The sequence below is a fragment of the Elephas maximus genome, chromosome 2 (genome assembly GCF_024166365.1).
Source record: "Elephas maximus indicus isolate mEleMax1 chromosome 2, mEleMax1 primary haplotype, whole genome shotgun sequence".
Taxonomy (NCBI): Eukaryota; Metazoa; Chordata; class Mammalia; order Proboscidea; family Elephantidae; genus Elephas; species Elephas maximus.
In genome coordinates this window covers 203,281,085-203,292,589 of record NC_064820.1, presented here as the reverse complement: position 1 = coordinate 203,292,589, position 11,505 = coordinate 203,281,085, and the positions used below count along the sequence as shown (strand labels likewise).

At 39.6% G+C, this 11,505-nt stretch overlaps 1 protein-coding gene across 1 annotated transcript; it reads right to left on the bottom strand.

The window, feature by feature from the left end:
- Positions 1 to 7,965: 7,965 nt before the first annotated feature.
- On the bottom strand, positions 7,966 to 8,904 carry LOC126070393 (olfactory receptor 2Y1-like). The gene has a single exon (XM_049874568.1). It carries the CDS (start codon positions 8,902 to 8,904, stop codon positions 7,966 to 7,968), a length of 939 nt encoding a protein of 312 aa, XP_049730525.1.
- Between the last annotated feature and the right edge of the window lie 2,601 nt (positions 8,905 to 11,505).

Sequence of the window (11,505 nt, the reverse complement as noted above, 5' to 3'; positions counted from 1 at the left end):
CATTTTGATGTATTTTTGTGTGTGTGTGTGTCTGTGTTGTTGGCAATTTCTTTGTTCCACTTAATTTTCTGTGCTGAGTCATTTTTCTTTATTTTTTTCTTTTCATCTTTTTCATTGCCATTCATTTTATGTTTGCTGAGTCTTTACGTTTTTCTTCTTTCTTATTTTGATGTGTAGGATTGTTAGTTTCCTTTGTGGTTACCTTAATATTTATCTCTATTTTTCTGAGTTTAAAACAATCTTTTATTTCTTGATATCGCCTTGACTTCTTCTCCCTATAAAAGTTCTATGACTACATTATTTAATCCCTCTTTTTTGTTTTAATGTTGTCATTTTTACATATTGATATCTTGGTTTCCCTATTTTCAGTGTTTTAGCTTTGATTTTTTTGTGACTTCCCTGTCTGGGTTGATATCCAATTGTTCTGTCCTGTGTTCTCGTCTTGGGTTGTTATCTGATGTTATTGATTCTCTAACCAGAGGACTTCCTTTAGTACTTCTTGTAATTCTGGTTTGTTTTTTACAAATTCCCTTAACTTCTGTTTATCTGGAAAAAAAAACCTAATTTCACCATCATATTTGAGAGATAGTTTTGCTGGATATATAATTCTTGGCTGGCTATTTTTTTCCTTGAAGACTTTATATATGTCATCCCATTGCCTTCTTGCCTGCATGGTTTCTGCTGAGTAATCAGAGCTTAGTCTTATTGACTCTCCTTTGTAGATGACTTTTCATTTATCCCTAGCTGCTCTTAAAATTCTCTCTTTATCTTTGGTTTTGGCAAGATTGATTGTGTCTTGGCAACTTCTTTTGGGGCCTCTCCTGTGTGGGGTTCAACGAGCTTCTAGGGGAGATATCTTCTTGTCTTTTATGATGTCAGGGAAGTTTTCTGCCAAGAGATCTTCAACAATCCTCTCTGTATTCTCTTTTACCCACCTCCCCCATTCTGGTACTCCAATCACTCATAGGTTATTCCTCTTGATAGAGTCCCATATAATTCTTAGAGTTTCTTCCTTTTTTTTTTAAATTCCTTTATCTGATTTTTCCTTAGATAGATTGGTGTCAAGTGCTTTATCTTCAATCTCACTAATTCTGGCTTCCGTTGCCTCAGTTCTGCTCCTATGTCTTTCTATTGAGTTGTCTAATTCTTTTTTTGGATTTCTATTTACTGTCTCTCTATGGACTCTTGCAACTTGTTAAATTTGTCATTATGCTCTTGTATAACCTTCTTAAGTTCCTCTATTGTTTTTTCTGTGAGTTCCTTGGCTTGGGCTGTTTTTGCCTGAGCTCTTGAAGAGCTCTGTATATTAATCTTTTGAATTCTACCTCTGGTAATTCCAAGACTTTATCTTCCTCTGGAAGGTTTCTAGGTTCTTTGTTTTGGTTGCCTGCTGAAGCCACCATAGTCTGCCTCTTTATGTGATTTGATATTGTCTGTTGTCTCCAAGCCATGAATAAGTTATTATATTTATTTATTTTATGTTTGCTTACTGCATCCTAGCTTCTTGTTTTGATATGCCCATTTTAAGCTGGTCATGTGAGCCACTTTGACTACTGGCATCTTTGAAGCTTTCATGTCCTGTCACCAGGTTGTTAAAGCTTCTACTAGGTGTGTGAGCCCAGGAATCCATTTACTTTCCTTGTGCAAATTTAGCTCAGGTGTCTAGGTCATCAGTCACTGAGTGTGTGGTTCAGGCTCTCACCTATAGTCCTAGACAGGCAGGGCTACATAGGGGTAATTGGAGCAGGTGCAGGTATCTGGCTGCAGTAGGGGGTTATGTGCTGAGCAAGGAGGGGGTTGACGGCTGCCACTGAGTGCCTTGGTGGAAGGCATATCCCTGTTTCCTAGAGCATGTAGGTGGGTGAGTTTTGCAGCTGACCTTTGGGCACCCAATTCTGTTGGCTGTAAAGACTGGGACCCTGACTTCGGTAGCTAGGTGGAGTGGGTGGAGCCACCAGTCCTCAGGCCCCTGATGTGGGTAAATGAGGACTCTGCTTAATGGGTAGGTCAATGTGAAATATCATGGATCTGCTACTCCCCCTTAGCTGTTGCAGTTGAAAATAGGTTTCAGGTATGTACCCTGTTGTGCTATGCTAATAAGGGGCTACACTGTTGAAATGGGCCCACAAAGTCTAGGCAAGGGTGAAAGGCACTGAAATTCTGTGGACCCCTCATGCCTGTGCCTAGGCAAAAGGGCTGTGACTGCCCTGAGGCCCCAGTATAGGGGAACCGTCAAATTATTTTTTCCTGTCTGTTATTTGTATGTTAATTTTTCCCTCTCCAAAGCAGGGAGAATGACTCAGGGTGTGATGGGTCCCAAGTCTAGCCCAGGGGGCATGGCAATTGCTGAAGCTGGACCAGACTGGGGGGGGGGGGGCAGGTAAATGGGAGAATGGTATTTACAAGAGGGGGAAGATTTCTTTTGATCCTGCACAGTAGGTTAGACTCTTGCACTTAACTTTCACTGATCCAGCACTTCTTTCGCCTGGCTCCGCAGGCCTGTGCAGACTCCTTGTCATTCAGTTTCTCCTGGTGTGGAAAATGCATCCTGAACACTACTGCTTGCCTCAGACCACAAGCATTGGCCAATCCTGCCTGCAGTGTGCCAGCCAGGCAAATCCTCACTGCTTCTGCACATCTCTCCCTCCCCCTACTGCTCGGTCTGACTCCTCAACTTTGTCTTTGATGTTTGGGGCTCCTAGATTGTCATATATAATTGATTCACTTGTTTTTTCAGGGCTTTGTTGTAATAGGGACTACAGGAAGTGTCTGACTACTCCACCATTTTGGCCCTGCGTCCACTTGAATATTCTTTTTAATATTTCCGCTAGGTCTTCCTAAACCCACTGCCACTGAATTGTTCCTGACTCCTAGTGACTCTATAAGACAGAGTAGAATTGTCCCATAGGATTTCTAAGGCTGTAAATCTTTATGGAAGAAAAACCACCACATCTTTCTCTAGGGGAGAGGTTGGCGGGTTCAAACCACCAACATATTGGTTAGCAGCCAAGCACTTAACCACTGTACCACCAGGGCTCCTAGGTCTTCCTAACAGGGTCTCAATGTCCTTACAACAAACACAGCCATAAGTTTTATAATATCGTTTGTTTTAATATGCAGCGATGGCATACAGCCAAAGCACAATTTAATTTGGTATAAGCAATTTCTCAAGAACAATTGAAGCTAGCTTGACACTCAGGAACAGAAGAAAGAAATATTCTTCAGGTAACATTGCTCAGGCAATCCTTCATAAATTTTTTTTTTTTTTTCACGGAAGGTTTATGGTGTGTGCCTGTGAGCTCAAAGTAATAACGATACACCCAGAGGTGTCCTCTGAATCAAATGGAAAAGAACATGACATCTTTTTGTGAAAGCTTAGAAACCAAGGGACAACAGCACATGCTGAATATGAGACACCTCCCCACCTCCACTTCAAAAAGCTGGTCACCATCCAGAGCAATGAGGACAAGAATCCCTTCAATGTTCAATCTAGTTCTGTAACGGCTCCCACATAAGTATGTAACCATAATGGAAAAGTTTTATGTGATAAGCCATAGCAACAACACCTTAAGCCTTGAAACTCTTTTAACCAAATATGACCAAATGCTACTCTAGGCCATAAAGATGCATCAAGAAACGTCCATGAAATGCTTAATCCTGAGCAATATAATTCCCTTTTGGAAATTCTAAGAGAGACTAATTACAAGCTGCATACCTCAAAAGCTGAATGGTGAGCCCACTAAAAGGGAAAGAGGCTTTGTCTAGGGCCCAAATTTCCAGAATAGTTTCTGGTATGTGCAAAAACCCTTAACAAATGTTTGTTGAATGAACTTGCTAGGTAACGTTGTTAGCCATAAGCCAGTTAAATACTGGGGAGCTTCTACCAAAATGATGTTGGTGCTGATGTCAGAATGGTGGCTTGGTTAGTTCTGTATTGTCAGTACTTCAATACAAAGGCCACTTGCCTGTTCAGATTCCTTGGAAATTTAGTTTCATGCCTATAACTCATATCATCTGCACAGCTCTGTACAGTCTCTTCCTACTATTCTGCAGCCTGTCCTGCCTTTACCTATAATGGAGGGGCCACATCTCCTTCTGACAAGTGACTCCAAGAAGAAAAAGTCCTAGAGGAGGCAGAGGAGCTTTCCTGGGCAGAGCAAACTGTGAGCAACTTAGAGCTGCTACATCCTTCATCACTGATGAAGATTCCACTACTGCCCTTTAAGGCTTGTTTCATGGTCATTGCACCCCAATAGTTAAGAAGTAATTTCCTAAGTCCAGAACCAAACCACCCGTTTTAACTTAAGATTCTCTCTTTCAGTAGCCACATCTCTTAACATTTGTATATCGAGTGCAATCAAAGTACCCCTGAACCTTTTCTTAAAATGTATTTTCCATTGTTTTTAATCATCTTCTGGATAATTTTCTCATGTTTCTGGATATTTTCTTCATAGCCTTGCTAAAGAGAACTACTCCTCAAATGGACCCAGTCCTCAAGTGTAAATAAGCAAATACACTAAGTATGGGCAGGTTGTAATAAAGGAAGTGTCATAGCTCAACTCTCTCATGTAAGCCCCAGGAAGAGCTATGGGAAAAAAACAAAAACCTTCAAAAAATCTGGAGAGTGTTTGACATGGGTGGAGACTCCCTGCTGCCAAATATAACTTGGATTTATGGCCTTGGATTGTGCTTAACCATGAGGCACATTTGGACATTAGGATATAAGAACAATGTTTGGGGAGAGAGGCTTAGCCACTTTTTTGCACAATCAAAAGGATAGAGATTGCAATGAAGATGAGTGGGACTAGGGCTGAGCTACACCTAGGGTCCTGCTGTTCAGTCTACTGATATTACACTAGGTCTCTGAGATGTCACCTCACCTCCAGCACCTGTGTGTCAATGTGCTTATCCCTCTCCCCTCACACACACACACACAAATATACTCACCACTACCACCACCACCTCCATAAGGGTAGAGGTCTTCTCTTCTGCTGTTAGTTCTGAGATGGATGTTTCAGGAATAAACTTCTCTCCCACGTGAATATCTCCTAAGTAAGCACTGTCTTTGGTGCATTTCCTATAGGATTTTAATTACAGGCAATACCAGTAAAACCAAAGAGATTTTAAAAAATAAAATAAAGTAAGTAATAAAGCACAGGGATGTGTTTTAAAACACATAGTAACAGCTTTTTCTGGTATTCACTAAAAAAAAAAAAAAATTCACTAAAGTAGTCCTAAATTCTTATTCTTCTTTTTATATTGTCTTGCCTTAATTTTTCTCTTGAAAGCCAACCCTACTTAATCTATCTCTAATATCTACCTCTCTTTTCAATAGACAAGTGCAAATTTTAAGTCCTACATGCACCATTATATCTAGCTCAGGGCCCCATTTAGGAGGTTTAATAGCCTCAGAACAAAGTGCAATGAATTTCAAATAGCAACCAACTGGGCCCTAAAAGATAAAGGACAAATATTCCCCTTGCTCCACCCAAGGAAGTCATCTCTGAATTCCTCTCTTAGAAGTGCAACTGAGGGAAGCTGAGAATCAGTTGTTGGCTCTGGCATGGCTACAGAGAGCCACGATCTCTAATGATCAATTAATCTCTGCCATGGATAAGAAGGTCCAATGAGACCAAGGGGTACAGGTTCCCACAGAGATGGCATTTGCTTCCCAAAGGAACTGACTTGCACAAAGCAGTAGTTGTGTGTGTCCAACTGTGCCAGTGGCTTCTGAAAATTGAGTATGGGATATGTTCACTTTAATACAAAACTGAGTGGCCATTTTCTCTCATTAATGCCAAATGAAAGAATAATGCATTAACTACAAAATATTTTTATTAAATTCTGTCCTGTTAGTTAAAATAATCATTTTTTTTTTCTCCATTAGGTTAATGCATATGCTTAAATTGTTTAGACTTTGATATACAAGGATTATCATGTGTCCTTAACCTTGTTAGGAATGTCTCCTATCATTCAGGAGGAAAACCATTCAGTCCATGAAGATTGTATCAGCTCTGTTGATTAGTACATTGAGTTAATAAACATGGAGTTCTTAGGTAGGGGCTAGCTGGGTAGGCTTTGGAATAAGACAAGCCAGATTCAAATCCTAACCTTTAATTTAGTGGCTGTGTAACTTGAAGCAAGTCACTCAAAATAAATAACTAACCTTTAGTCTCTTGATTAATACAAGTTTGGGGGCGGGGGATAATACCTATCTTTCATGTTGTAAAAATTAAATGTGATAATGGTATATATTGTATGGCATGGTGTGTGGACTGTAATAAACCTACTACTGTCAAATCAACTCTGACTCATGGTGATTCCATGTGTGAGAGAGTAGAACTACTTCATAGGGTTTTCTTGGCTGTAATCTTTAAGGAAGCAGATCACCAGGTTTTTCTTTTGTAGTGTTACTGTGTGGGTTCAAACTACCAATCTTTAGGTTAGTAGTCAAGCACAAACCACTTGTGCCACTAAATGGGAAGTATTATTACAAGGAATATTAACTTTATGCAGGGAAATATTCCCTCTGACCAAAGAACACTTGAGTAACTCAGAAATGTCCAAAACCCTGGCCAGGATGAGCTGAAGTAAAATTGTAAAGTATGTTAAACTCATATTTGATTGCCTCTCCAACTACCTTTCTTTCTAAACTTAACTTCCCCTATTAAAAATCCACCCTCCAAAAAAAAGAGACAGAGAGAGAATTGGCAGGATGTAGTAGTAAGGGTTGGATTTATTGTTACATAAACCAGGAGCTCAGTGTCACCTCATGTTTGCTATGTGAACTTGGATAACTTATGTAAACCCCATTAACTTCTATTTCATCATGAATAAACAGGGAATATATCAAAGCTATCTCACAATGTTACTGTATTAATGACAATCTATGCAATAAAGTTTTATTTAATTACATAAATAGTATTTATCATTATTGGAATAAAAGATTAACTCAACAGGAAAATTACTGAGACTGTAAAAGGCTATTAACAAGGGAACTTGCACTTTAACATGACAGCAACATTTAAGTACATGGAACGACATGACAGAGGTGGAATTTCAGGTATCCACTGTCTTCATACTTTGACCTAAAGCTTTCTGAGCATCCTACTGCTTTGTACCACAGGACTCTCTCTTTCTCATCTCTGTCACTCCCTACTATTCTTTCTTCTCTCCTATATCACTTCCTCTTGGATCTTTATTTTTATGCTTATTTCTTCTCTCTTTTTTTCTCTCTTCTTTCTTTTCCTCTCTTTTGCATGTAAAATATCTTGTCCAGTTTTGTGAAACTCTCAGTGGAACTGATGAGATGTTGATGTTTCCCTTGACTCAGTCAGTGCCACTGAAATAATTTTACTTTTTTCTTCAAGTAGGTAAATGACATCCATGTCTCAGACTCTACGTACTCCATGTAAGTACCTCTGTTTATGATCTCTTTATTTGCTCTAAGTATCATAAAGTGGTTATGTAAGAGACCTTCAAAATGGGCCCTAAGAAGTGAGGGAACATGGTCAGGGCCACAGGTAATTTGTAGAAGAGCAGGAGTGAACTCTTGTCCTCAGCCTTTGGGCACATTTATTTCCATGACACCATGCTGGGAATCACTGACCTTAGAAAAGGTGCTGTCATTTTGAAGTAAGTCTTTTCTCACTCTCAGGCTTGTCTAGAACCCAGCTTCTCTCCAAAATGTCCACAATATCCCCTTCCCAACTTCATTTCTTTGGAAAGTTGAGATATATATATATCAACACTTGCTCCCTCTTGTAAAATGATCAAAGACATTGAACTAGAAAGAGCACCAAAAGATCCCCACTTCCAACTCCCAAGCAAGGCAGATAAGGTGCTAAAATCCTGAGGCCTACCAAGGACTATTTTCTACTCACCAATTGCTCTACCAGGAACAGGATGTTGCTCCACGACCTGAGAGCTATTACAGACAATTGTATTGGTCCTCCTTTCTCCCTCCTACCGTGAGCCTCTGTCTTTCCATAGTGCCTTCCTCAGGGCCCCCTTCACATCCTTGTTCCTTAGGGTATAAATCAGAGGATTAAGCATGGGGGTAATTATAGTATAAAAAAGGGCAACAAACTTTCCCTCACTCTGAGAATAACTATGTGTGGGTTGGAGGTATGTGTACATGGCTGAGCCATAAAAAAGGGAAACAACCAAGAGGTGGGACCCACAAGTCCCAAAAGCCTTTCTGTGTCCAGCAATTGATCTGACCCTCAGCATTGCCTGAGCAATGTGTACGTAAGAGCCTAGAATTAGTGCTGCAGGAAACACCACAATGATGACTCTGGCCACAAACATCTTGACCTCTGTGCCATGTGGGTCCTCACAAGCCAGCTTCAGTAGCACAGGCATCTCACAGAAGAAGTGGTTCAGGTGATGGGGGCCACAGAGCGGCATGGCCATCATGAGGCCTGTCTGAACCACAGAGTTCATGAACCCTCCTGCCCAGGAGATGAGAGCCAGTGTCTGGCAGAAACAGGGGTGCATAATGGTCGTGTAGTGGAGCGGTCGACAGACAGCAGCATAGCGGTCAAAGGCCATTACCACCAGGAGTACAGATTCAGTGGAGCCCACAGCAAGGAAGATAAAGAGCTGGGCCATACACCCTCCATAGGTGATGGTCTGGTCAGATCCATGAAGGTTGATCAGAAGCTGAGGAACAATGTTGGTAGTGTAGCAGAGGTCAAGGAAGGAGAGATGGCAGAGGAAAAAGTACATGGGTGTGTGCAACCGATGATCCAGGCAGGAAAGAGCTATGATGGTAGTATTGCCAAAGAGAGTTAGAGAGTAGAAAATTGAAATAAAGACAAAAAGTGCAAGTTCCAGTTGAGGCCAATCTGAGAAGCCCACCAAAATGAAGCCATCTCGGTAACTAGTGTTGAATCTTCCCATAGTCTTTCACCTGTCCAAATACAAGAAGACAATTTAATTTCTCTTATGAAGAACATGGGATTGTGTTTCTCTAAACAGTTAAGCCCTCAGCTATTAACTGAAAGGCGGGAGGTTCGAATCCCACCAGAGGAACCTGGGGAAAAGGACCTGGCAGTCTACTTCTGAAAGATCACAACCACTGAAAATGCTATGGAACACAGCTCTACTCTGAAACGCATGGGGTCCTCATGAGTCAGAATTGACTCTACAGCAATTAGTTTGGTTTGGCTTGGTTTATGAAGAACATGGGTTAACACATTATTTCACAGTATTCCCTAAATACTCTTAAGTCATGTATTTTATTATCTACTTTGCTATTCAGCTCTGTTCTGTTCAGTCTTCTCCTTTTCTTACTCTTCTTTTCTTGAGGGTGGAGATCTCTGGATTAGGAATAATATAATCTTCATTTGAACCCTATTCATGCTGCCTGCTTACTCTATGAGTTTAGCCAGACTCCTTAATGACTTGGACCTGGTGTTTCCTTGTCCTAAAGTAGAGGTTATGTATTACCTCGCTTTAGGCATTGTGGTAAGGACCAAATGTAATAATGTGAAAGCTGCCTTTAAAAATCTAAGGTGTAAAAATGTAGCATTTGTACCCTATGTTGGTCTCTTTTACTCTTTTTCTTGATCTATTAGGACACTTATATCAGTAGATTAGAATCCATGGACAAGAAGGCTAAGGTCTCAACTTTGATCTCTGTGAGCACATTTGTTTCCTTCTCCTCGATGAATAAGATCAGCTCACCATTCCCGGAAGCCCTGCTCAAGACCAGGTGCCATTTGTCACAAAGGACTGAGAAGAGTATAGATCCTTTGATTTGGGGGAAAAAAGAACAATTAGCAACAAATATCCTCCTTATGATAAGTCATCATACCTGGAATACACTCCCACTTATCTTCCCACTGATAAATCCATCCTGCGGCTCTCCAGGAAGAACTAGTTGTTCCCTTCTTCTAGCCCAGTCTTTGTTGTACAGTTTCCTCTCTAGCACCTGGAACACTGCATTACAATTCTTTTTACATATCTTTGTCCTATTCTGAGCTGTGACCTCAGTGGAAAGGAGCATAGTGAATACAAAAATAAATATTAATGTCTTCCTTTATGGTACACAAGAGATACTAAATAGAAGTACTAAATTAATGTTACTTTCATTCATGGCATATAGTAAATGTTAAATAAATTTTGTTGAATAAAAAGATTTGCTCTCCTTTCAAATCTCATGGAAATTTATTTACTCTAAGAAACATACATATTACTATTACACTTTGACACACTAAGTGGGATATACATAAAAAGTTTCTCTCCTTTAAGAGTGATATTTCTTGTAGTAAAAATCTAAGAAGGACTATGAAGAGTGTCGGCAAGAAAAAAAAAAATGAACAAGTGCTCACCTGTAGACTGACATGTTTGACTAAAAATCTTCGACTTTCTGTTGATTGTCATGGAAAATTTGGCAAAGGATAATGGGGATGGTTGCACAACATGGTTAATGTAATTACTAAATAGTACCCATGAAATATCTTGAATTGGCAAATGCTGTGTTATATATGAGCAGTGGTGGCGCAGTGGTCTAAGAGCTCAGCTGCTAACCAAAAGGTCAGTGGTTTGAATCCACCAACTGCTCCTTGGAAACACTATGGGATGGTTCCGCTCTGTCCTATTGGGTTGCTATGAGTCGGAAACCACTCCACAGCAATAGGTTTGGTTTTTTGTTTTTTGGTATTATATATATCTTTATACATAAAAAATAAAAATAAATATTTTTTAAATAATAATTTTGTCAAATTGGCTCATTTTTCTATTTGTTAAGTTTACTGAACTGGAAGACCATCATCAAACAATCAATGCTGGATTTATAATTTCAGCAAGGCATTGCTTGCCACTCTTGATCCCCTTGTGGAGAAGATGGATTAAAATATGAATTAATAATAGCAAAGTGTTAATTCACATGTAGCCTAACCAATACATCAAAGATATTTTCTAAATGTCCACCATAGTAAAATGCAATTGCCTTGAAGTCCCTACATCAGAGTCCCACAGATCTGCTTGACCACTGACCAGCTGTGCCACCTATTCGGGAAAATTCACTTCTCTGAGTCTCAGATTATCCAGCTGTAAACAGAGATAATAACTTGCTTCACTGTATTTTAATGGGAATTATGTGATATGGTGCAGTGTGTAAGCATCCAAGAATATGCTATTCACACTTTTAATACTTGTTTGTCTCCACCACTAATTTATAAGTTTCATGCAACTGCATCTTCTTTTGTTCACCTTGTATCTTCATCTCTCAGTGCACTATCTGGCAAATAAAAATCTCTCAATAAATATCTGAGCTGGAATTATGTCTGGTACACATAAATGTTCCAGAAATATTTGTTTTTTGTGTACCATGCAAAGAATTACCACAACTGCAATACACATTCTTGTTTAGTGGCATAAGGTTTTTTTTTTTTTAACTCAGCCCTGCTCTATATTTTTACGAAGAATTTTCATAATGCGATAGAGCTGTGCTTTGTATATTTGCAACTGAATATAAGTTTAGAAATATAATTAAGA